The following is a 25549-nucleotide window of genomic DNA, read 5'->3' as shown; positions in this document are numbered from 1 at the left end:
GGTTCCACACATACCTTTAGGTTTAGTGTTATACATAAAATATATGTTAATCCGAGGGGGGGTGATATTATCAACTTCACCCTAGAATGTGAACTAAAATGGATCATAAGATGTAAAGCTGATCACACACCCGGATTGAATGACAAAACACAAATTAAGCCCATTTTAAGAAATAAGAAGCTTAAAAGGAAGACATAGTTTAGGTTTTTGTGGATGTTAATGCACAATAGGGTGTATGAGATTTTTTATATTTGTATGTCTTGTTTGTAGAATAATATACAGACATTTAGCTAGGTTTTTAGCAAACTTCCATTCATATAGTTTTGTCATATTTATAATATATTCATATATTTGTTATTTTTATATTTATGCACACACACATATATATGTATATATATTTTTTAGATAGAAGCATATAGTTTGTATATATATATATGTTTTTAATGGTTTATTCTTGTTAGATCTTATAACAGTTGCGCATTGCTCAGTATTGCATAGTATTCTCATTGCATTAATTTCATTTTGTTGTGATAAATCCAAGCTATGCAATTAACCAATGAAATTAAATGGAGGGCTATTTAAATGTTAGAAAGGAAATGCATTATGTTTAAGTCTGAAGAAGCCTTACTTTTCATGAATAAAAAGAACTATTTTACATCTCTGAACAGAGTTATTGAACTTTCCAACGCATTTGATATAGCTTGTTGATACCTGGACTTTGTGCCACACAGACACCAGGATTTTATGCAATTTGGTGTGTTACTTGTTGTTTTTACGCTGGTTCTGTGTTCCGGTGGCTGGGTGTGTATTTTTTGGATTACACAGTGTAAAATGGCAGCTATTCCCATGGCTGCTCCTAGCAGGTACAACAGCTAGCAACCACACGCTATATATACTAAATCCTTCTGATCACAATAAAAACGTTAAAATAGTTTTAACAATCACAGCAAATAAACTTTTCATAACTACCAAACACTGGTTAATACTTGGGAAAATTAGACAAAGAGAAAAGCAAATGTCATAAGAGACCAAATAATAGTAACAATATAATACTTGAGAATAAACCAGCAAGTAAAAAACAACTGAATATTAAGTCGATTAGATACCACAAAGTTCTCCAGTGATGCATGCAGCAAGCACTGGCTGCAAAGCAAACAACTCTAAGGAACATAATCTACATGATGTAAGACAGCAGTTCCTTTTCCTCACGAAGGAATCTAACCCAGAGTGCCATTTAACATTAGTATTTCGGGAAGGTTTTTACCTTCTTTGAGGCAAGGTACTCCATTCCTCTGGCTACTTGGTAGGCAAAGGATACCAAGTCCTTGAATGACAGCTGCTCATCAGGAATGTGCCCAGGATTGTAGCAATACTCCATCCCAGGGGGCCGCCGGGCACGCAGGAACTCCCGCAAGTTGCCTTTAGCTGCATACTCCACAATCACATATAAGGGACCTAAACAAAAACAAAAGTCATCATGACCTTACTAAAAATTTTAGAATATGCATATGTACAATTTGTTTCTTTACATGTCAGAATATCTAGAAAGCATCAAATCATAAGGCTTGCCATGTCTGACTCAAAAAAAAAAAAAAGCTTGTGTGATTTACTACACATGCTTTCATTTTACTTTTCAGACTGGCTGATGCAGAGTATTTCACATAACGGGTGACTGCTAACAGATTTTAGGGAGTTACCCGTTATGTGAAATACTCTGCATCAGCCACGGAGTTACCACTGTTGCACACAAGAGCAGCGGCGGTTAAACAAGGTTAAACTATTTGGGCCATCTAAATTCCACTCTTCCAATTTTCCCTTAAAACTACCTTCCTCGAGCTGTACTGCTGATCTAACCAGCATATCCTATAACTGAAAAGTTAATCTCTACTTGATTCCCAAGTAGACTATTCTCTATCTGTAAAGCCTAGCACTTACTCCTACAGTACTTGCACCTTGATAAAGCACTCTTATTATAGATAGTACCCCACCAGCCTAAAACCCACTTCCCCCGGAGTCCTTTGAAAGTCTCTTTATCTACTACTTCTAGTATGTCGAGGGATCAGTTGCTAGTGTCCTCTCCAGCTCAACTGGTGAACCTGGGAATATTGAGGCAATGTTACAACTGCCTCATGTACACAGACAATCCTCTCCTTCTCCCACAAAACACAAATACATGCGAGAGATGCAACTATACGGCCAAACTGGAGGCTGAGCTCTCTCAACATAGGACTGGCAAGACCAGACAGGAGGAGAAGGTAACCACACACAATACATACCCAGTCACACATGGTACCATCACAACTTCAAATCATACACATACTCACACAAAGACATACTCGGAGGCTCTGATCAAAATTTACCAAAACAGCAGAGGCCACCAAAGCAGACACCCAAACAACTACCACCTCACGACCCAACACATGCAACACATAGACCACACAGTCAGAGTGTCAAACAGTCACAGCCCTTAAGGCCAAACAAAATGCCAGACACACTTGTCATTGGTGATTCCATAGTCAGACACACTGACGTACACCTCACCAGACTGAGTAAAGAGAAGGTCACAGTAAGCTGCCTGTCAGGCGCTAGAATCCGCCACATAACGCAAGCACTCAGGTCTCTCAACAGCAGGTACAAGTACGACTCAGTCATTGTCCACGCTGGTGTCAACGACCTGAGACGTACCTCCTTGGACTACATGAAAAGGGACATCGAGGAGCTCTCTGATTATGTAGCCCAGGCAGGTATGACCCTGACCTTGAGCAGTATCCTACCTTCACCTAGAATGATGCCACAATACAGTGATAAGATGATCAGCTTTAATAATTGGCTTAAATTCTGGTGTCATTCAAAGGGGTCCAATGTCTGTCTGCCTGGGATGACATGCTGGACAAGCCAGGCTGCTTCGCAAGGGACGGCTTGCACCTGTCACCCCTGGGCTTCCGGATATTGGCAAAGGCTCTTGCCACCCCCATAGTGCCTTTTTAGGCAAGGCTCAAATTCTAAACCTACCACCCTAGAACACCAAAAGGAAAAAACTAAGGGTAATGCTGCTCAATGCCAGAAGTCTCAATCTCAAGATGCACGCACTCGAGGCCCTTCTCAATATGGAGAACATCGATGTCTGTGCTGTGACAGAAACCTGGTTCAAGGCTCCTGAGAGCACCCCAGCACTAACAGGTTTCACCTCATATCATGCGTTCCGGCCCCAAAATCCGGACAACACCAAAAAAGGAGGGGGGTCCATATTCATAAAGGACACCCACACCTCAAGGTTGGTGGCAACGCATGATGCATCGGAGACCATCCAGGTGCAATTAACCATAGGCAAGACTGCTCTGCAATTTGTAGCATGTTACAGGCCACCCTCTCAAACTCAGGAACCTCACATGGCCTTCCTGAAAACATTGGAGGGATAAATGTATCTCCAAACACCATCATACTAGGTGACTTTAACTACCCTAATATAGACTGGGAACACTACTCAAGCCCGAACACTCTAACCCAAAGATTCCTGGAGTTCATAAACTCAAATGCCATGGAACAACTAGTCACCATCCCCACAAGAGGAGAAAACATACTTGATCTCATCATCACGAACATGGGATCAAAATGTTCAACACCGAAGTATACCCCTCACTGGTGAGATCAGATCATAAACTAATCTCGCTGGAGGTCCTCATCCGCCCCACCTGAAACAAAAAGACCACAGTGAAAAACTTCTCAAAAAGCGATTTCACACTTCTGAAAACTAGTGTGGTCTCCTTTAAGGCCCCTGAGCCAGTGGTAAACATTACTCAAACCGCTGAATCACTTACAAATGCCTTCTACCAGCACCTACAGGACTGCATGGATCAGGCAATCCCAAACAAAACTAAGACTCTCTGTACCAAAGGCAAGCGTCCAGTCTGGTGGACCCCAGCCATAAACAAGCTCTACAACAAAAGGAGGAAGCTACTACAAGATAGAGCAAAATCCTTGAAAGGTAAGACACCTTTGATCATTATAAGTAAAAACTAAGAGCTCTCATAAAATCATCCAAGGCAAATTTTGAGAGAAAAATCGCCAAGGACTCTAAAGAGAATCATAAGGCCTTCTTTAGCTATGTTAGAAACCTAGGAGGAAACTCCCAGATATGCTCAGAATTAGTTCAAAATGATGTGAAAATTACTGAACCTACACACATTGCCAACATACTGGCTGACAGGTTCAGTGCAAACTTCTCCCCCTCCCCAAAAGGAGATATCTATTCCAGAGGATTGTAGCCCCCAAACATCTCCAACGCCCAGGTGAGAACTGCCCTCACTAAGGCAAAAACACAGCATCCATGGGACCGGATCGTGTCCCGCGCTGTGTGCTTCATGAACTCAATGAGGAATTAAACCCACAGTTAGGACAGCTGTTTAATCTTAGCCTCACCTCAGGATACGTACCCAAGGAGTGGCGCACGGCGACTGTGGTCCCACTTCATAAGGGCGGTGCCTCCACAGACCCTGGAAATTACCGCCCCATTAGCTTGACAAGCCTTATCTGCAAAGCCATGGAGAGGATCATAATGGAACTCATAAATAAAGACATAGGGAACTTGCAGACTTTGGATCCAACTCAGTTTGGCTTTGTCAAAGGCAGATCCTGCCTCTTAAACTTGGTTGACTTTTGAGACAGTCACCAAGGCCATTGATGAGGAAAGGCAGTCCATACAGCCTACCTCGACCTGGCAAAGGCCTTGACACAATACCCCACTCAGGTATCATCGAAAAACTCATCAGCTTGAATGTAAACCCATACATCACAAGATGGGTTGCAAACTGGCTAAGTGACAGAACCCACAGGGTCAGAGTTGCTGGAGCCATGTCAGACTCAAAGCCTGTCACAAGTGGTGTCCCACAGGGCTCAGTCCTGGGTCCACTCTTGTTCGGCATCTACTTTTCTGAAGTACAAGCAAACACAGGAGGGTTATGGCTGACAAAGTTTGCAGATGACTGCAAACTGGCCATAGTCGAAAACACATCTGACACAGATATCCTCCAGAAGGGCCTCACAGAAATGGATAACTGGTGCCAGAGCCATGGCCTGAAGTTAAACGCCAAAAATGCATAGTCATACCCTTTGGGAAAAACAAGGCTACCCCTAGCTACCATATAGGTGGGAATCCACTGAGCACAGAAAAGTCATCAGAGATCTGGGGACCCAGGTTGACAGTAGCCTTCGCTTGACACTCATGTTGCTAAAGTAGTTAGGAAAACCTTCTATATCACCCACCTGATCATGAAGGGATTCACATCTAGATCAAGGGAGGTCATCGTCCCCTGTACTCATCACTTATTAGACCTATGATTGAGTACAATGCCCGTTCGAATGTATCTGACCAGACACCTGCTGCAGCTTGAAAGGCCCCAAAAGTTCCTCACCAAAAGGATAAAGGGTCTCAAAAATATGTCTTATGCTACCCGACTGAAAGAACTCCAGCTCTATTCAGTCTCATACCGCTTGCTCAGAGGTGACCTGTGCCTGACATATAAGGCCATGTCAAACCCAGATTTGATGAATATGCTTCACCTCAAAAATCTAGATCCCTCAGAACCACAAGGGCGGAGACTTAAACCTTGACACGGTTATAAATAGAACGTGCTGGAGGGACAGATTCATCACCCAGAGACTCCCTATGCTGTGGAACAAAATCCCGGTACATGTGAGGCAGAGCACCTCTCTGGTCTTGTTCAAGAGGAATCTTGACCAATGGATGGGAGATTGCAGATATACCCCAGGGATTACTTCAGCGTCACTGCTTGACAGAGGCACAGCAAAATGATAGGCATAGTTTTTATTCAAACTAAAGGGGTGGCGAAAGCCACATAACTATGGGCTAGGCTTATAAATGCCCTTGGGCAGATAGCCTAGTATGAACCTATGAACCTATGAACCTATGAACCTATGTTCCTAAAGCTTAAGTATACAGGGAATGGGAGACTGAAAAATACAGATGTACATCTGTCAGCACCTAAAAGACAACAATGTTCTCAGAGGGAAGAATGATACGTTCATGGGGTGAAGCAGTTCAGTTGGGGTAATGATGTAAGCATACCACTGTCATGACCATCTATCACAACCATGTGTGTAATCAGATCTACTTTTACATTGCAAAACCCACACCACCAAACGTTATTTTCCAGAAATGAAATCAGCAAATACTGAAAATCCAGAAGGGACGATTTTTCTTAGGGCAAAAAAACACTTGCCAAAAACTTAACGTAATCACATTGGATGATGTTAAACCCACGTAGGTGGGGAGCTACACCACCCCAACTATACATACAAACTCTGGGATCATACTACAGTGGAGAAAAGGGCATATTTCCCCACCCTGGGCAAGTGTTTACTTGCCATGGGAAAAATCGGTCTGTCGGGATATTCAGTATTCGTTATTCTTGTCTCGGGAAAATAATTTCAGTGTTGTGGGTTTTGCGATAGAAAAGTAACCTACGCACACTAGGATGCATGCTGTCAACCAAACTACTTACAGTACAGATGTGTACACTCATCATAAATGTAGATGTTCAAGTGTATTCACTGTTGCAGTCATCACACATTTATATATATATATATATATATATATATATATATATATATATATATATATATATATCTATAGATACATACACACACACACACACACACACACACACACACACACACACACACACAAGGTTATACCTCCAACAAAAAAACAAATACACCAAACAGCTTTTAAGCATAGTAAAGGAGCATAGAGGTATAGCCAAAAGAAGTCAGGGGGCTGGAGGGAGGGTAACCAGGACTGCAACAGTGAATACACTCGAACATCTACATTTATGGTAAGAGTACACAACTGTACTATATTCTTCATGTTTCACTGTTGCAGTCATCCCATTTGGGTAGATTCCCAAAGTTAACGATGGGAGGAGGAATTTAGGTAGCATTAGGACCAGCTATAAGGCCCTGCAAGACTGCAGTGGCAAAGCCAGCTCTGGATTTAGAGAAGATTGGCAAATGGTAATGCTTGGTGAAGGTAAGTACAGAACTCCAGGTAGCAGCTTCTAGGATGCCTCTGGTAGGGACACCCCTGGGAAAGGCTGTAGAGGTAGATGCAGCCCTAGTTGAATGGGGTCTAATCCCCTGTGGGATAGATTTTCCATGGTGCTTACAGCAGAAATTAATGCAATGGCCTATCCATTTAGAAACTGTTTGCTTTGAAATAGCCTTCCCCTCTGCCCCTGCAGCAAATGCAACCAGCAGTTCAGATTTCCTTTGAGGTTTAGTCCTGTCCAAGTAAAATCTAAGTTGTCTGTGCACATCTAAGGAGTGCAGTATCCATTCCGCTTTGCTCTTTGGATTAGAAATGAAGGTTGGCAAATGAATGGATTAATTAAGAGCCACACTGGATACCACCTTGGGCATGAAGAAGGGACTGGTCCTGAGGGACACCCTGTCTGCATGAAAGATGATGAAAGGCTCCATTGCCATAAGGCCCTGTAATTCAGATACTCTTCCTGCTGAAGTGACTGCTAAAAGGAAAGCTGTTTTCCAAGAAAGGAATTTTAACTCTGCACTTGTAGCTGGCTCAAAAGGAGGCAGAGTGAGTTTTTCCAATACAAAGTTAAGGTCGCAGGCTGGAGTTGGGGCTCTTCTGGGTGATATTAAGTTTTTGGCCCCTCTGAGAAACTGTTTGAGCAGTGGGTGAGAAAATAGGGGTGGGTTCTGTGTTGTAATGAGCGGAAATGGCTGAGGCATGAATTTTGGAGGAGGAAAAGGTACGGCCCTTGTGAAGCATCTCAGTTAAGTATTGAAGAATTTGAGGTAAATTGGGTGCTGCTGTGGCCATCCCTTGAGTTTGGTTCCAGGCAGAGAATCTTTTCCACTTTTCAGCATAAGATTTTCTAGTACTAGGCCTCCTTGCCTCCAACATGACATCCAACACTTGTTTACTGAGGGATGGTAACGGAGACATTAGGTAATTAGCCAGGCTGCCAGGTTCAGGGTTTGAAGCTGGGCGTGCAGAATCTGGCTCTCCTGCTGAGACAACATGGTAGGGGTTTGAGGCAGGTGCCATGGGGCAAGCTGTGACGCACTGTGCAAGAGAGGGTACCAGTGTTGGCGTGGCCAGTCTGGTGCAATCAGTATCATCCTTGGTTTGTCCTGTTTGATCATTAGTAGCACTTTGGAGAGGAGAGGCAAAGGAGGAAAGGCATAAACTGATTTTTCCAGCTGAAGGACAGAGCATCCACTTTCCAAGCTTGTTTGTGGGGAGTCCTTATGCAGAACTTTTGTCCAATTGGTATTTCTGGCAGGAGGCAAACCGGTCTATGGCAGGCCTCTGCCTACCAAAGGAATTCTAACCATAGGCAAGGTATGATAGGAATCATTGCTTCTAGATCCCGAGAATGTTGACACCATAGGCTTTTTAGATACCACTGTAGTTTCCTCATATGCAGTCTTGCATATCGAATTAGTAGAATGCACGAGGCCATGAACCCCAAGGCTTGCAGTATTTGCCTTGCAGATAGCAGGGTTTTTGTGGCCACTAGTTTGAAGTAAGTTGTCAAATGAATTAGTTTTCTTCTGCAAGATTCCCTGACTGGGACGTGCAGGCAGGCTTCCTTTAAATCCAGTGTTGCCAACCAGGCATCTTTGCCCATCATGGGAACAACTGGTGAAGAGTTAGCATCTTGAATTTTGGAATCACCAAAAAGGTGTTTAGGATAGAAAGGTCCAGGAAAGGACACCATGAGTTGGCTTTTCTGGGTACCAGGAAAAGTCTTGAGTAGAAACCTTGTCCCTTTTCCTCTTCTGGTACAGTTTGAATAGCTTTTAATCTTAAGAGAAAGAGTTCCTAGTATTTTGCTTGCAGAGCAATTTTTACCCTAAAGGAGCTTGGACGTTTTAAAGTGGTCATTGAGACAGCTTACCACAGGGGGGAGTCTTACTACTTCCTGATTTGGAAGTGGGAGTCCCCCACTGCTTAGCCCTGTGCATACCCTGGGACTGAAGCCTGGTTGTTCTGCTGGTTCTGGGTTTGAACTGAAAAGGCCTGGAAGAGGCAGAAAAGGACCAATCTTTTGAGGGCCAATGCCTACTAAATCTTGGGAGGCTGCACTTGTAAGAAATCTTTAACAGTTTGCATAGATTTAGCTTTTTCCTCCATCTTTTTGAGAAAGTACAGTTGTGTACACTTACCATAAATGTAGATGTTCGAGTGTATTCACTGTTGCCGTCATTTGTGTTTTCTGCTTGCAGTAGCCCTCAGTCGGCCTGATTAACAAAGTCTTGGGTCCTGTGTCGGTTGTTGTCCCTTCCATGACGTCAGGTCATCAGAGGTATAAAACATGCAGCAGACGCCATTAAATCAGTTTTTCTTACCCCAGATGTCAGGTGCCCCCCTAATGGGAAGCAATTAAATCTATAATACAAGGATATACCAACAAAAAAGCAAATACACCAAAAAGCTTTGAGCATAGTAAGTGAGAGTAGAGATATAGCCAAAAGAAGAAAGGGGGCTGGAGGGAGGGTAACCAGGACTGCAACAGTGAATGCACTCGATATCTACATTTATGGTAAGTGTACACAACTGTACTATGTTCTTCGTGTTTCACTGTTGCAGTCATTACATTTGGGTAGATTCCCAAAGCTAAGGTTGGGAGGAGGAATTTAAATAGAATTAGGACCAGCTATAAGGCCCTGCAAGACTGTGGCAAAACCAGCTCTGGATTTAGAGAAAATTGGCAAATGATAATGCTTGGTGAAAGTATGTACACAACTCCAGGTAGCAGCTTCTAGGATGTCCCTTGTAGGGACATCCCTGAGAAAGGCTGTAGAGGTAGATGCAGCCCTGGTTGAATGGGGTCTGATGCCCTGTGGGATAGGTTTTCCATGGTTTTCCTTGTAGCAGAAATGAATGCAGTGGCCTATCCATTTTGAAATGGTTTGTTTTGAAATAGCTTTCCCCTCTGTCCCTGCAGCAAATGTCATCAGCAGTTGTTCAGATTTCCTTTGAGGTTTAGTCCTGTCCAAGTAGAATCTAAGTTGTCTGTGCACATCTAAGGAGTGCAGTATCCATTCCTTTTTGTTCTGTGGGTTAGGAAAGAAGGTAGGCAAATGAATGGACTGATTAAGAGCCACACTGGATACCACCTTGAGCAGGAGGGATTGGTTCTGAGGGACACCCTGTCCGCATGAAAGATGATGAAAGGCTCCACTGCCATAAGGGCCTGTAACTCAAGATATCCTTCTTGCAGAAGTGATTGCTAAAAGGAAAGCGGTTATCCAGGAAAGGAATTTTAAATCTGCAGTAGCAACTGGCTCGAAAGGAGAAAGAGTGAGTTTCTCCAAGACAAAGTTAAGGTCCCAGGCTGGAGTTGGAGCTCTCGTCAGTGGCCTTAAATTTGTGGACCCTCTGAGGAAATGCTTGAGCATTGGATGAGAGAACAGGGGAAGCTCTGTGCTATAATGAGCAGAAATGGCTGAGGCATGAATTTTGATGGGGGAAAAGGATAAGCCCTTATAAAGCATCTCAGTCAAATATTGTAGAATCTGAGGTAAATTGGGCACTGCTGCGCTCATTCCTTGAGACTGGTTCCAGGTACAAAATCTTTTCCATTTTGCAGTATAAGATTTTCTAGTACTAGGCCTCCTAGCCTTTAAAATGATACCCATCGCTGATTTACTGAGGGGGTGGTAAAGGAGAGATTAGGTAATTAGCCAGGCTGCTAGGTTCAGGGTTTGCAGCTGAGGGTGCAGAATCATGTTCTCCTGCTGAGACAACAGGGAAGGAGTCTGAGGCAGGTGCCATGGGGCCAAGCATGAAACACTGCACAGGAGGGGGTACCAGTGTTGGCGTGGCCAGTCTGGTGCAACTAAAATCGTCCTCGGCTGGAGGGCAGAGGAGGAAAGGAATAAACAGATAGGTTTTTCCAGCTGAAGGATAGAGCATCCACTTTCCAAGCTAGTTTGTGGGGAATCCTTGTGCAAAATGTGTCCAATTGATGGTTCTGGGGGAGGCAAACAAGTCTATATCTGGGATCCCACATTTGCTTGTCAACATGTTGAAAATTCTTGGTTCCAGTTTCCACTCGTGTGGGTCCATGAGGTTTCTGCTTAGTCCATCTGCCAGTTTATTTAGTTTTCCTGGCAGGAATTGAGCTTGTAGATTCAATTGGTAGCTCAAGGCTGTGTTCCACAATGCCATGGCTAGTCTGCAAAGGGGATAAGAGTGTGTACCCCCCTGCTTGTTTATGTACCACATGACCATGTTGTTGTCCATCTTTACCATTAGTTGTCCTGGAAGAATGTGGTCCTTGAAGGCCGTCAGAGCACTCTGTACAGCTAGCATTTCCTTTTGATTTTTGTGTAGGTGCATTTGACTTGGGTTCCATTTGCCCTGAATGCACTTCCCTGCCAGATGAGCCCCCCCATGCATAGTCTGATGCGTCTGTTAAGGTTTGGGTGGCAGGGGGTAGTGTGAATGGTAGTCCCTTGTTTTGGTGGCAGGCCTCTGCCCACCAAATGAACTCTAGGTGTAGGCAAGGTATGATAGGAATCATAGCTTCTAGATTCTGTGAATGTTGATACCATTGCAGTTTCTTCATATGCAGCCTTGCATATGGCATTAGAAGAATGCAGGAGGCCATGAACCCCAAGGCTTGCAGTATTTGCCTTGCAGATAACTGGATTTTTGTGGCCACTTGTTTGAAGTAGGTTGTCAAACGAGTTTGTTTCTCTGGCGTGAGGAAAGCCATCTGGGAAGTTGTATTCAAGCTTGCTCCCAAGAATATAATTTGTTGACAGGGTACCAGGTACAATTTCTTTTCGTTTATGGTGTACCCCAGACAGGTCAGTACCCTCTGAACAAAGGCCAGATGATTCAAAAGTATGTCCTGGCTTTCTGCCTGAATTAGACAATCTTCCAGGTATGGATATATTTGAATATTTCTTTGCCTGCAGAATGCAATGACTGGAGCTAGGCACTTTGTGAATACCCTGGGTGCAGTAGATAAGCCAAAGGGCAGTGCAAAGAACTGATAGTGCATGCAGCATGCTTTGAAGCGTGGGTATCTTCTGCAAGACTCCCTGATAGGGATGTGCAGGTATGCTTCTTTTAAGTCTAGTGTTGCCAACCATGCATCTTTGCCTAGCATAGGAAGCAGTCGAAGAGTCAGCATCTTGAATTTTGGAATCACCAGAAAGGTATTTAGAGTAGAAAGGTCCAGGATAGAACGCCATGTATTGTCTTTTCTGGGTACTAGAAAAAAGTCTTGAATAGAAACCTTGTCCCTTTTCCTCTTCTGGTACAACTGAATACCCCCATGCTTAAGAGAGAGAGTACTTGATTTTGAGCCTCTGCCCACTAATTTGGGGGTAGGTCTGGCCACCCGCTTGGTGTTGGTAAGGTGTGAAAGTGAAATCTGTATCCTTGGGACACTATTTAAAACCCATTTGTCATGGGTAATGAGTTCCCAGTTTTTGAGTTTCCACCTAAAGGAGCATTCAGTTGGGAAGTGCTTGGAAGTTTTAAAAGCAAGTCATTGAGACAGTTTTCCACAGGGGGGAGTCTTACTACTCACGGATTTGAGTGCGGAAACCCCCCACTGCTTAGTCTTGTGTGTCCCCGAGACTGAAACCTGGGGTTCTGCTGTCTGGGTTTGGCTTGAGAAGACCTGGAAGGGACTGGAAAGGACCAATTCTTAGAGGACCAGTGCCTACTAAATCTAGGAGGCTGAACTTGTAAGAAATCTTTAACAGTCTGCATAAATTTAGCTTTATCTTCCATATTTTTAAGAACTTCCTCCGCCTTGTTGCCAAACAGGCGGTCCTGATTTAAGGGAGCATCCAACAATTTAGCTTTAACATGATCAGGCAAAGATTGCTCCTTAAGCCAAGCATGCCTTCTGAGCACAGACCCAGTAACAGCAGCCCTGCAGAAGGCTTCTAATGAAACAAATCCAAATTGCAAAGTATGTTTTCCAACCTGTTCAGCAGAATGCATTAAATCCTGTAATTCTTTATTTTCCGCACAATCAAGAATCAACAATTTTCTGTTTAAGCAATCCAATAGCATGTTGCTGGTGAAACTGGCAGTTTAAAGCCCTAATGGCCAAGGTTGCAGAAGTGTAAACCTTCTTACCCCATCTATCCAGCGCCCTGGAGTCTCTATCAGAAGTAGCAGGATTTTTAGCAGCAGGAGCCTTAATACCCTTGGGTCCCTGTGACAGTCTCTGGATCCGCAATAGGATTTTTTTAAAAGGAACATGTGTGAAGCAGGAACCCTGTAATATCGGTCAGGTTTTCTGGGAGCAGGAGGCAAAGAATCAGGGGCCAAACTAGATTCCGAAAAAGCATCAATAATGTCTAGTACAGGAGGAATAGCTAAAGGCCTATGCTGTGGCAGGAGTAAGAAATCCCTAAGCCTCTTTTTTAAATCAGAAAAATCCTGGCTTTCCCAGCAGAAATGCTCTCAGTATGTAAGGTTTCACCAAAAGAAAAATCCTCTGGAGGGGAAGCAGAGGGAATAGAGTCCTCTGCATCAGAATCCTCATAAGTAGATAAGGGCAAATCCAGATCATCAGAAAAATCTGAATCCTGGTCAGAAGATTCATAAATAACTTCAGTCCTAGGTCTCTTAAAAGGGGAAGGTTGGCTTCCTCTGATTAGAGTTATAAGATCTTCAGCCATTCTTATTTGTTTTTTAGGCACAGAGGCCTGAGCATACAGCCTGGGAATCGTTTTTTTCAGACATGGTTCGAGATTTAGGCTTAAATGAAGAAGGAGGCGTCGGTTTAATATGCAAGTATGTAGCCCTGACTACACCCTCAGAAGCCAGTGCCTGCACAGTGGCTCCGGACCCATCCAAGGTAGAGACATCCGCGGGGTCCATAGTTGAAGCATCTCGCAGAATACCGGACTCCGAAATGGGTCTCCGTAGAAGCCTACAAATCAGAAGTAGCAGGTATCAGGGGCTGCTAAAGTGCCTCACTTAGTACTGGTGAACTGGCGACTGGCTTATAAGCATCATCAGCAGTTTTGGACCTCGGCAGCCTGTCTGTCTATTTTTGCATTTCTTCGAAATTCTGGTAGTTTGATGGCTGACGACATTTCTGGATAACTAAAGAGAACCAAAATATTTAGAGGCAAAAATATACAGATGACAGATAGTGCGCTGATTAAATAAAGCACAAAACAGACAGCAAGGTACGTCATGATCAGGGCCTAGGCAAGGAATACAGTACGAATGAAAATCTTTATGAGGTATTTGCTTTCCACAAGTAATGCAATTATTAACTTTTACTGACCTCGGTAAAGAGCAAGAAAAAGTTTCCCCAATGGGGTACTTGGCTTTAGTTGAAGACTTCGGTTCTGAAACGAAAATTTCAGGAGTTGGCCGACCGGCACTTGCGAACTGCTTCTGCTTCCGGCACCGCACGGCAAGAAAGACTGATGTAATGGCATCGGCTGCATGCTTTATACCCCTGACGACCTGATGTCATGGAAGATGAGACAGCAACCGACGCAGGACCCAAGACTTTCATAACCAGGACAACTGAGGGCTACTGCAAGCAGATAACCCAAATGTGATGACTGCAACAGTGAAACACGAAGAACATCCAGACACAAGCACCTTCAGTTATTACACAGTCAACTATACCCCCCCAATTTCCCAGCACAGACAAAATACTGATGATGACAACAATGACGACTCAATAGAATCAAGTGCTCTCATAACATTCACCCAGCTTTCAAAATCTTGATATACCTATATGATGAGCTACTCCCTAAGATGCACAGCTATACTCCCCCAAGACTAGTGCTAAAAACAATATATTCCCCTGGCTGGTTTGTTTGCGTCTTTCGGCTTTTCCCGGTTAGGGGTTGCCACAGCGGAACTCCGGTCCGCTAATGATTGGCAGTTGATTTTTACGTACCGGCTTGCCAGGCCTGACGCACAACCTTTAACAAAAGTACGCCCATTCACGCATGTCTCCACGCAGAAGACGCTCTAGCTGAGCATCGAACCGGACAGCGTCTTACTGTGAGGCAACAACGCTACCGCAACACCACCATCACGGGTCAATATATTCCCCTGGTACAAGTCATAAATCTTCATGTCATGAAACTGTACACTGTCACAACCATAATGTTATAAGGTCCTTCTGATCCATGCAACCTTAAATACAAAAATTAAAAAAAGCAAATAAAATTAATATAAATATATACAAAGCTTACAAAAAATTACAGTTGTGTACACTTACCATAAATGTAGACGTTAGAGTGTATTCACTGTTGCAGTCATCACACATTTGGGTTATCTGCTTGCAGTAGCCCTCATTCGGCCTGATTATCAAAGTCTTGGGTCCTGCGTCGGTTGCCGCCTCATCTTCCATGATGTCAGGTTGTCAGGGGTATAAAGCATGCAGCCGACGCCATTACATCAGTTTTTCATGCCCCAGATGTCAGGTGCTCCCCTAATGTGAAGCAATTAAATATATATATATATATATATATATATATATATATATATATATATATTTATATTACACACACACGCACACACACAAGGTTATACCTCCAACAAAGAAGCAAATACACCAAAAAGCTTTTAAGCATAGTGAAAAAGGAATAGAGGCATAGCCAGAAAAAGTTAGGGGACTGGAGGGAGGGCAACTAGGACTGCAACAGTGAATACACTCTAACATCTACATTTATGGCAAGTGTACACAACTGTACTATGTTCTTCGTGTTTCACTGTTGCAGTCATCACATTTGGGTAGATTCTTAATGCCAAGAATGGGAGGAGGAATTTAAATAGCATCAGGACCAGCTATAAGGCTCTGCAAGACTGCAGTAGCAAAACCAGCCTTGGATTTAGAGAAAATTGACAAATGGTAATGCTTGGTGAAAGTATGTACAGAACTCCAGGTGGCAGCTTCTAGGATGTCCCTGGTAGGGACACCTCTGAGAAAGGCTGTAGAAGTAGACGCAGCCTGGTAGAATGTGGTCTTATCACCTGTGGCATAGGTTTTCCATGGTGCTTATAGCAGAAATAAATGCAGTGGTATATCCATTTAGAGATGGTTTGCTTTGAAATGGCCTTCCCCCTCTGCCCCTGCAGCAAAGGCCACCAGCAGCTGCTCAGATTTCCTGAGAGGTTTAGTTCTGTCCAAGTAATATCTAAGTTGTCTGTGCACATCTAAGGAGTGCAGTATACGTTCCCCTTTGTTCTGTGGTTTAGAAGGTTGGCAAATGAATGGACTGATTAAGAGCCACACTGGATACTACCTTGGGCATGAAGGAGGGATTGGTCCGGAGGGACACCCTGTCCGCATGAAAGATAATGAAAGGCCCCACTGCCATAATGGCCTGTAATTCAGACACCCTTCTTGCTGAAGTGATGGCTAAAAGGAAGGCTGTTTTCCAAGAAAGGAATTTCAACTCTGCACTTGCAGCTGGCTCAAATGGAGGCAGAGTGAGTTTTTCCAATACAAAGTTAAGGTTCCAGGCTGGAGTTGGGGCTCTCCTAGGTGGTCTTAAATTCTTGGCCCCTCTGAGAAACTGCTTGAACAGTGGATGAGAGAAGAGAGGTCGTACTGTGTTGTAATGAGCTGAAATGGCTGAGGCATGAATTTTGATGGAGGAAAAGGAAAGACCCCTGTGAAGCTTCTCAGTTAAGTATTGAAGAATCTGAGGTAAATTGGGTGCTGCTGTGCCCATCACATGAACTTGGTTCCAGGAACAGAATCTTTTCCATTTTTCAGCATAAGATTCTCTAGTACTAGGTCTCCTTACCTCTAGAATGACATCCAACACTTGTTTATTGAGGGCTGGTAATGGAGAGCTCAGGTAATTAGTCAGGCTGACAGGCTGAGGGTTTGAAGATGAGGGTGAAGAATCTGGCCCTCCTGCTGGGACAGCAGGGTAGGGATCTGGGGCAGGTGCCATGGATCCAGCAGTGACACACTGCGCAAGAGGGGGTACCAGTGTTTACGTGGTCAATCTGGTGCAATCAGTATCATCCTTGGTTTGTCCTGTTTGATCTTTAGTAGTACCTTGGTGAGAAGACGCACAGGAGGAAAGGCACAAACTGATAAGATTTTTCTAGTTGAAGGACAGGGCATCCACTTTTCAAGCTTGTTTGTGGGGGAGTCCTTGTGCAGAATTTGTTCAACTGGTAGTTCTGGGGGGAGCCAAACAGTATTTGGGCTCCCCCGTTTGTTTATCAACATGTTGAATGTCTTTGGTTCCAGTTTCCACTTGTGTGGGTCCATGAGATTTCTGCTTAGATCGTCTGCCAGTGTGTTTAGGTTTCCGGGCAGGAATTGAGCCTGTAGGTGTGCTTGGTAGCTCAAGGCTGTGTTCCACAGAACCATGGCTAGTCTGCAGAGAGGGTATAAGTGGGTTACCCCCTGCTTATGTACCACATAACAGTGGTGTTGTCTAGCTTTACCATTAATTGTCCTGGAAGAATGTGGTCCTTGAAGGCTGTTAGAGCATTCTGTACAGCTAACATTTTTTTTGATTGATATGCAGGTGCATTTGACTTTGGTTCCATTTGCCCTGAATGCACTTCCCTGCCAAGTGAGCCCCCCATGCATAGTCTGATGCATCTGTTAGGGTTTGGGAGGAAGGGGGTAGAGTGAATGGCAGCCCCTTGTTTTGGTGGCAGGCCTCTGCCCACCAAAGGAATTCTAGTTGTAGGCAAGGTATGATAGGGAATCATTGCTTCTAGATCTTGACAATGTTGACACCATAGGCTTTTTAGATACCATTGTAGTTTCCTCATATGCAGTCTTGCATATGGAATTAGTAGAATGCAGGAGGCCATGAACTCCAAGGCTTGTAGCATTTGCCTTGCAGATAACAGGTTCTTTGTGGCTACTAGCTTGAAGCAAGTTGTCAAATGAATTTATTTCTCTGGCATGAGGAAAGCCATCTGGGAAGTTGTGTTCAAGCTTGCTCCCAGGAATACAATTTGATGACGGGATACAAGATGTGACTTCTTTTCATTTATGGTGTACTCCACACACGTTAGCACCTTTTGTACAAATGCCAGATGATTCAAAAGTATGTCCTGGCTTTCTGCCTGAATTAGACAATCATCCAGGTATGGGTAGATTTGAATTTTTCTTTGCCTGCAAAATGCAATGATAGGCACTAGACACTTTGCGAATACCCTGGGCACAGTAGATAAGCCAAAGGGCAGTGCAGAGAACTGATAGTGCATGTATTCTGCTTTGAAGCTTAGGTCTATCTTCTGCAAGATTCCCTGATTGGGATGTGCAGGTAGGCTTCCTTTAAATCCAGTGTTGCCAACCAGGCATCTTTGCCTATCATGGGAAGCAAATGGTGAAGAGTTAGCATCTTGAATTTTGGAATCACCAAAAAGGTGTTTAGGATAGCAAGGTCCAGGATAGGATGCCACGAGTTGCCTTTTCTGGGTACCAGGAAAAGTCTTGAGTAGAAACCTTGTCCCTTTTCCTCTTCTGGTACAGTCTGAATAGCCTTTAATCTTAAGAGAAAGAGTACTTGCTTTTGATCCTCTGCCCACTGATTTGGGGGTAGATCTGGCCAACCATTTAGGGTTGGCAACGTGTGGAACTGAAATCTGTACCCTGGGAAACTATATTTAAAACCCATTTGTCCTGGATGAGGAGTTCCCAATTTTTGGCCTGCAGAGCAATATTTCCCCTTAAAGGAGCAGTCAGTTGAGAAGTGCTTGGAAGTTTTAAAGTCAAGTCATTGAGACAGCTTTCCATAGGAGGGAGTCTTACTACTCCCTGATTTGGAAGTGGAAACCCCCCACTGCTTAGTCTTGTGTATACCCTTGGATTGAAACCTGGGGCTTCTGCTGGTTCTGGGTTTGGGTTGAGATGGCCTGGAAGAGGCAGGAAAGGACCAATTCTTAGAGGGCCAATGCCTACTAAATCTTGGAGGCTGAACTTGTAGGAAATCTTTAAGTTTGCATAGATTTAGCTTTTTCTCTCCATCTTTTTAAGAAAAACTTCTGCTTTGTTGCCAAACAGGTGGTCCTGATTTAAGGGAGCATCCAACAATTTAGCTTTAACATGATCTGGCAAAGATTGTTCCTTAAGCCAAGCATGCCTTCTAAGTACAGACCCAGTGACAGCAGCCCTGCAAGAGGCCTCTAAAGAATCAAACCCACATTGCAAAGTATGTTTTCCAACCTGTTCAGCAGAATGCATTAAATCCTCTAAATCTTTATTTTCAGCACAGTCAGGAATCAACATCATTTTCTGTTTATGTAATCAAATAATATGTTGCTGATACTTTTAACATATGAAACTGACAGTTTAAGGCCCTAATGGCCAAGGTTGCAAAAGTGTATACCTTCTTACCGCATCTATGCAGCGCCCTGAAGTCTCTATCAGAAGGGGTAGGATTTTTGGCAGTAATAGCTTTAATGCCCTTGGGTCCTTGTGAAATAGTCTCAGGATCCGCAGTAGGATTTTTAAAAAGGAACTTATGAGAATCAGGAACTCTAATATCAATCAGGTTTTCTGGGAGAAGGAGGCAAAGAATCAGGGGCCAAACTAGATTCTGAAAAGGCATCATCAACAATGCCTAGTACAAGAGGGATAGCTAAAGGCCTGTGTTGAGGCAAGAGTAAAAAGTCCCTAAGCCTCTTTTTTGAATCATAGTAATCTTGGCTTTCCCAGCAGAAATGCTCCCTAAGAGTATGCAAGGTTTCACCAAAAGAGAAATCCTCAGGAGGGGAAGGAGAGGGAATAGAGTCCTCAGCATCAGAATCCTCATAAGCAGATAAGGGTAAATCCAGGTCATCAGAAGAAACAGAAATTTCAGAATCCTGGTCAGAAGATTCATAAGCAAATTCAGTCATAGGTCCCTTAGAAGGGGATGGCTGGCTTCCCCTGATTAAAGTTATAAGGTCTTCAGCCATTCTTACTTGTTTTTTTAGGCATAGAGGCCTGAGCATGTGGCCTGGGCGTCTGTTTTCTAGGCATGGTTCGCGCTTTAGGCCTTAAAAGAAGAAGGTGGCGTTGGTTTAATATGCAAGTCCGTAGGCCTGAATACACCCTCAGAAGCCGGCACCTGCACAGCGGCTCCAGACCCATCCAAGGTAGAGAGATCCGCAGGTTCCACAGTTGAAGCATCTCACGGCATACTGGACTCTGAATGGGCCTCAGTAGAGGCCTGCGAATCAGAAGTAGCAGGTATCAGGGGCTGCAAAAGCGCCTCACTGAGTACAGGCGAACTGGCAACTGGCTTAGGAGAAGCGTCGTCAGCAGCTTTGGACCTAGGCGGCCTGTCTCTGTCTTTATCTTTGCATTTTTTCGGAATGTCAGTAGTCTGATGGCTTACCGACAACATATCTGGATAATTGAACCGGGAACCGAAATATTTAGAAGCATAAATATACTGACAACGGATAGCTTGTTGGTTAAATAAGACACAAAACTGTCTTGGTCAGGGCCCAGGCAAGGAATACAGTACGAATGAAAATCTTTATGAGGCATTTGCTTTCCAGAAGAAATACAATTACTAACTTTTACTGATATTGGTAAAGAGCAAGAAAAAGTTTCCCAAACGGGGTATTAGCTTTAGTTGAAGACTTTAGTTCTGAAACTCTAAAACGAAAATTTCAGGAGTCGGCCGACTGGCACTTGCGAACTGCTTCTGCTTCAGGCAGCACACGGCAAGAAACTGATGTAATGGCGTCGGCTGCATGCTTTATATCCCTGACGACCTGACATCATGGAAGATGAGACAGCAACAGACGTAGGACCTAAGACTTTGATAATCAGGCTGAATGAGGGCTACTGCAAGCAGATAACCCAAATGTGATAACCAACAGTGAAACACAAAGATCATCAACAAACTAAATTTGTAATTTTGAGCCTTTCAGGGTAGCAATCTCTCAAGTAACTTACACTTTCTCCCTGCTCCAATGATGAAACTCTCTTGTAAATCTTTAAAATGCATACATTTAACAATTTTAAAGTAGTCAACTATATTTGACAAAACTGTTATTTTTCCAACTATTCACCACCCCCCACCAAAGTCTGGCTCTGGACATTTAAAATAAATGGATGTAATAGGTTCATAGGTTCATACTAGGCTATCTGCCCAAGGGCATTTATAAGCCTAGCCCATAGTTATGTGGCTTTCGCCACCCCTTTAGTTTGAATAAAAACTATGCCTATCATTTTGCTGTGCCTCTGTCAAGCAGTGACACTGAAGTAATCCCTGGGGTATATCTGCAATCTCCCATCCATTGGTCAAGATTCCTCTTGAACAAGGCCAGAGAGGTGCTCTGCCTCACATGTACCGGGAGACAGGAAGCATTGCATCCCTATATAAAAGTAAGTTAACAAGCTACATAACATTTCCTATCGAGGACAAGGTTGTCACTGACAGTAATCAGTCCCATCACAATTCAGGTGAAATACAAGATGAACCTTTCTAAAATGTTCTCTGTCATACACGGTATATACATACACAGATGTATATATATATATATATATATATATATATATATATATATATATATATATATATATATGTGTGTGTGTGTGTGTGTGTGTGTATATGGCACCTGAAAGGTTTACACATACAAAGCTTTTCCAGTCATTTATGAATTAGAAAAATGAATACAGTGTGTGATGCATATTTATAAACATAACTGAGAATAAGTATCAAAGAATGAGCAGTGACATCTGCTATAGATCTTATGACTTAAACAGTCTTCACTGTAGCTAAGGTTACCAGCGATTATTATGTTTTTTGGACTGCCACTAACCAACCCTATATTATACAATTTACTGATATTTTCTTCCTGGCATATAAATGGTAGTTTTAAGTGAGGACATAAAATTCAAAAATACACAGAAAATGTTAGCATTAATTCTTACTTGTATATAAATATGTAAAAAAATATATATATATTTTGACAGCAATTAGTTATACAGGTCTTAAAACTGGCAGCAACCATGAACTGGATAAACTCAATGAGAAAAATGGGTGTCATATGTCACTTTTGCAGGACAGCCACTCCCCTGCACCCCCCCCCCCCCAAACACTAAAGCTGTGCATCACATCAATGGATTCTAGGTTTTGCAGGAAAAGTACAGTTGCATTAGCAAACTCACATTAACAGTTGTTTGAGTAGAATCACTGCTGAAACAGTATTCATAACGAATGGAAACTGGCCACAGTTAGACAGCCTGACTCTCAGAGCACTGAGCACCATGGCGTGGGCTGACTCCACAACCAAATGGGGATGCAGTGCATCCCCAATAACAGAGCTAACCCATAGCCTCTTCTAGTCTTTTTTTATATATACAAGTAAAGGGGAGAGGTGTGAAGGAAGCCCCCCCCCCCCCCCAACTCAGTCTTCTTTGGCTGAAAAGTCACAGAGAATTCAAAGCTTCTTGATTTTGTGCATTAGTCCCTGGCTCTCTAAAGCAAGTGCATTTTACAGTCATCCAGGTTAAAGTATCATCTTATCCAATTTCCTTCTTCCATCCACAGCCACAACACATGCATCTTGCAGGATCACTTGGGGGACCCAGCCTCCTGTGTTGGTAGGTAGGTGGAAGATAGCACTCACATGAACATCTGCTATTTACAGGTTGGTTGTAATGCGTTATGGTCGAAGACCATTAGTATGCAGGTTCTATATTTTCAGAGTTTATACTGCTTCCAAACCAAGAGTCTAATAATTTTTTAAATGCATCATATGCTGCAAAGAAGATTCTATTTATTGGTAACCTATTTCAAGATCTCACTAATGCTGTCTGATAAATTTGGCTCAAGTAGCAGTTTTACATTTTGGAATCAGGAATACATAATCTTTACCTCTAGACGATTTACATGATGGTTAACATTTCGATGTTTAACAATAACCAAAATTCTTAATCATGCACTGCATGATGTGCCAGACATAACTTGTGGGAGAGGGATGGTGAAAATGGCAGCCACATGCACTTTGACTTAACATTGGGATAGCCCTGTTGCAAACAGAGCTGACAAGTATGGGGTTACCACAGGCAACCCACATAACCAAGAATAAGTTACGGAATATAATTTAAGCCTCTTCAAATGTTCTTTACAATATAGATTTTGGTGTTCAGTAACATGACTTGGTGAACTTCTTTTGAAGATTTTCCAGTAATGTTAGACTCCCTTTGAAATATGAACAAAACAGAGTTAAATTCAATAATTGGTCTTACACAGCTGTAAATAATTTAACAAGAACCTTCTCTGAACTAGTGCCAACATTTAATAGTACCATACCTCACACTGCCTTTAACTTGACTGCACAAGCGTTATTCTTAAAATCCAGATTGCATGTTCTGCAGAAATGCAAGTCATTACACTCTCAATCTCATAAAATCTGCATCAAAGTTGAATTTGTTTATAGGTCTGGATGGACGAAATTAAAAAAAAAATTACCACTCTTTTCATAAATTATTTATACATTATCCCTCAACCGTTGGTATAGCTTATGGACGTAGGAGTTGAACTTAATATAGTCAATGCCACTAGATAAAAATAAACCTAATTTCATAGTCTGCATACTTGAACATACAGTATGTATTATTAGCTAAAAAGACTATACAAAATTGAATAATGGGGCCAAGAGAGAGCCCTGAGGGACACTAGGAACTATTTCAGACCAACTATAAAGCAGTTCAATTTAACACGTTTCCCGTCACTAAGCCAACTCTTTAGCCAATAAATAACATATGGTGGCACAGTGGCACAACGGACAGCGGTGTCACCTCATAGCAAGAGGTGACCCAGTTTGATTCTCAGCAAGGGTGTCTTCTGTGCAGAGTCTGCATGTCCTTCCTGTATTAGCATGGGTTTCTTTTGGGTGCTCTGGCTTTCTCTCACATTCCAAAGCCTTGTAGTAGGTGGACTGGACACACTAAATTGGCCATTGCTGTGAAATGTGTATGTGAGTGTACGGTATGGAAGAACTACTACTGCAGGGCAAGCCACCCGGTGGTGTAAATCTTGGCTCTAGATGATTATCACTGTTCAAATGACCCCCACTCCCACCCCATGTGCAAAAAGTGGAAAAAGGGATTGTGGATGGATGGATGGATTAACCTCCATTTTACAATCACTGTACTACATTCTTCATATGGATCACTGATGCAGCAACATTCATGACCACTGGGAAAAGACCCAAAACAGTACCAACTCTGGGAGATGAAAGAAGCAATTCCTGTAAAGCCAACATTTTAATTTATTGCATGGAGGGAATATTAATTGGAAGGTACTATTTTAGAGCAGGTTAAAACACATGACAGTAAGACTTTTAAAAATGAACAGTCTCTTTATACAACAATTTAAAGCATGGAACACGGACACCTGCTGGACTAAATGCTGAATTTAACTGGAAATTTTTATTGTGAAATTTTATGTATGATTTGACTGGATTCTTTTTAATTCATGCAAACTGTTAATAGTATTTAATAGGATGTAAAATTGGTAGTTGCTGACTCCTTGAAGGTCTGTGTGCCGAGGCTCTAGAGCTACTACTTATTACACAAGCTTTTGAATTACTGGCTGTGTGTTGATGTATTTTAAGAGAAGACCCTGCAGGAATGCAGTTTCAATTTGTGCTCTGCATTGAGATTGCATTTACAGTTTAAAATGTTCCGTAAATGTGCAGATGGAGAACCAAATGGTTGCTGCACAAATACACAGAGCAGACATGTTTAAAGGCGGCTGCTGAAGAAGCTAGCAGCAGCTCTGGTGGGGGTATGCTGTCCCTGTAAGTTTTTTTTTCCACGTCTCTCATTTCAAAACAAAACTGTAAGCACAAAAGGGGGATCTGATTCTAAGACTGATCCCGTCCCTGTGGAATACTGTGAATGGTTCTTTACACATCACAGCAAGGCTATTTTATTATTGCTTTTTCAATGGAGCAGAGAATGCTTGCTCAAATGGCTCTTGGGTCAGCTTCTCCAGGATGAAGCAGATGTCCCAAGGTACAGGAACAGCACTCTGAATGACAGATGTGATTACCTGGTTAAAAAAACGACTTTACTACAAGGTGACTAGTGAAAGGTAGGTTGTAGTGGGAGGCATAGTGAAAACGGCAGTCACATGCACTTTGACTTAAAAGTGGGATAGCCCTGCTGCAAACAGAGCTGACAAGTACGGGTTACTAGAGATAACCCTATTAAAGCAGGATCATAGCTCTTCTTACATGTCGGACAAAGAACCATCTACATTTTACCAAGTGCAACTGCCTTACATTTCTTTTCCATGGCCTCCTCTGTATTTCTGAGCACATCCCACTTTGAGTGGAATGAGTGTCAGATCATTTAACTGCACCAGTCAAATACCCTGCAGGTTTGAGTGTACCAGGGTACTGAACTTCTGCATAAGCTGGCCTACTGTCAGAAGTCAGCTTAGAGTGGCTCTTAAATAGCTGCATGAAACAAGTCAGTCAGTTTTGTCTGGGCCAGTAAGGGGCCAACAGAATTATCCTTGGTCTCTTTCTCTCTCCCCCCTCACCTGAAGCAAC

At 42.9% G+C, this 25549-nt stretch overlaps 1 protein-coding gene across 2 annotated transcripts in view; it reads right to left on the bottom strand.

Moving 5' to 3' along the window:
* The window catches only part of LOC122799715 (fibroblast growth factor receptor 1), a 749414-nt gene that overhangs the window by 79180 nt on the left and 644685 nt on the right, over positions 1-25549 (bottom strand). For both annotated transcript variants that reach the window (XM_044068959.1, XM_044068968.1), the window contains exon 9: positions 1265-1455. In XM_044068959.1, the coding sequence (XP_043924894.1) occupies positions 1265-1455 (191 nt within the window). The remainder of the gene's footprint in view (positions 1-1264; positions 1456-25549) is intronic.

This window comes from Protopterus annectens, chromosome 1.part0, assembly GCF_019279795.1.
Source record: "Protopterus annectens isolate FY-2018-M chromosome 1.part0, PAN1.0, whole genome shotgun sequence".
NCBI classification, from domain to species: domain Eukaryota; kingdom Metazoa; phylum Chordata; order Ceratodontiformes; family Protopteridae; genus Protopterus; species Protopterus annectens.
The sequence above is the reverse complement of the archived record's forward strand: the minus strand, read 5'-3'. Positions and strand labels throughout refer to the sequence as shown.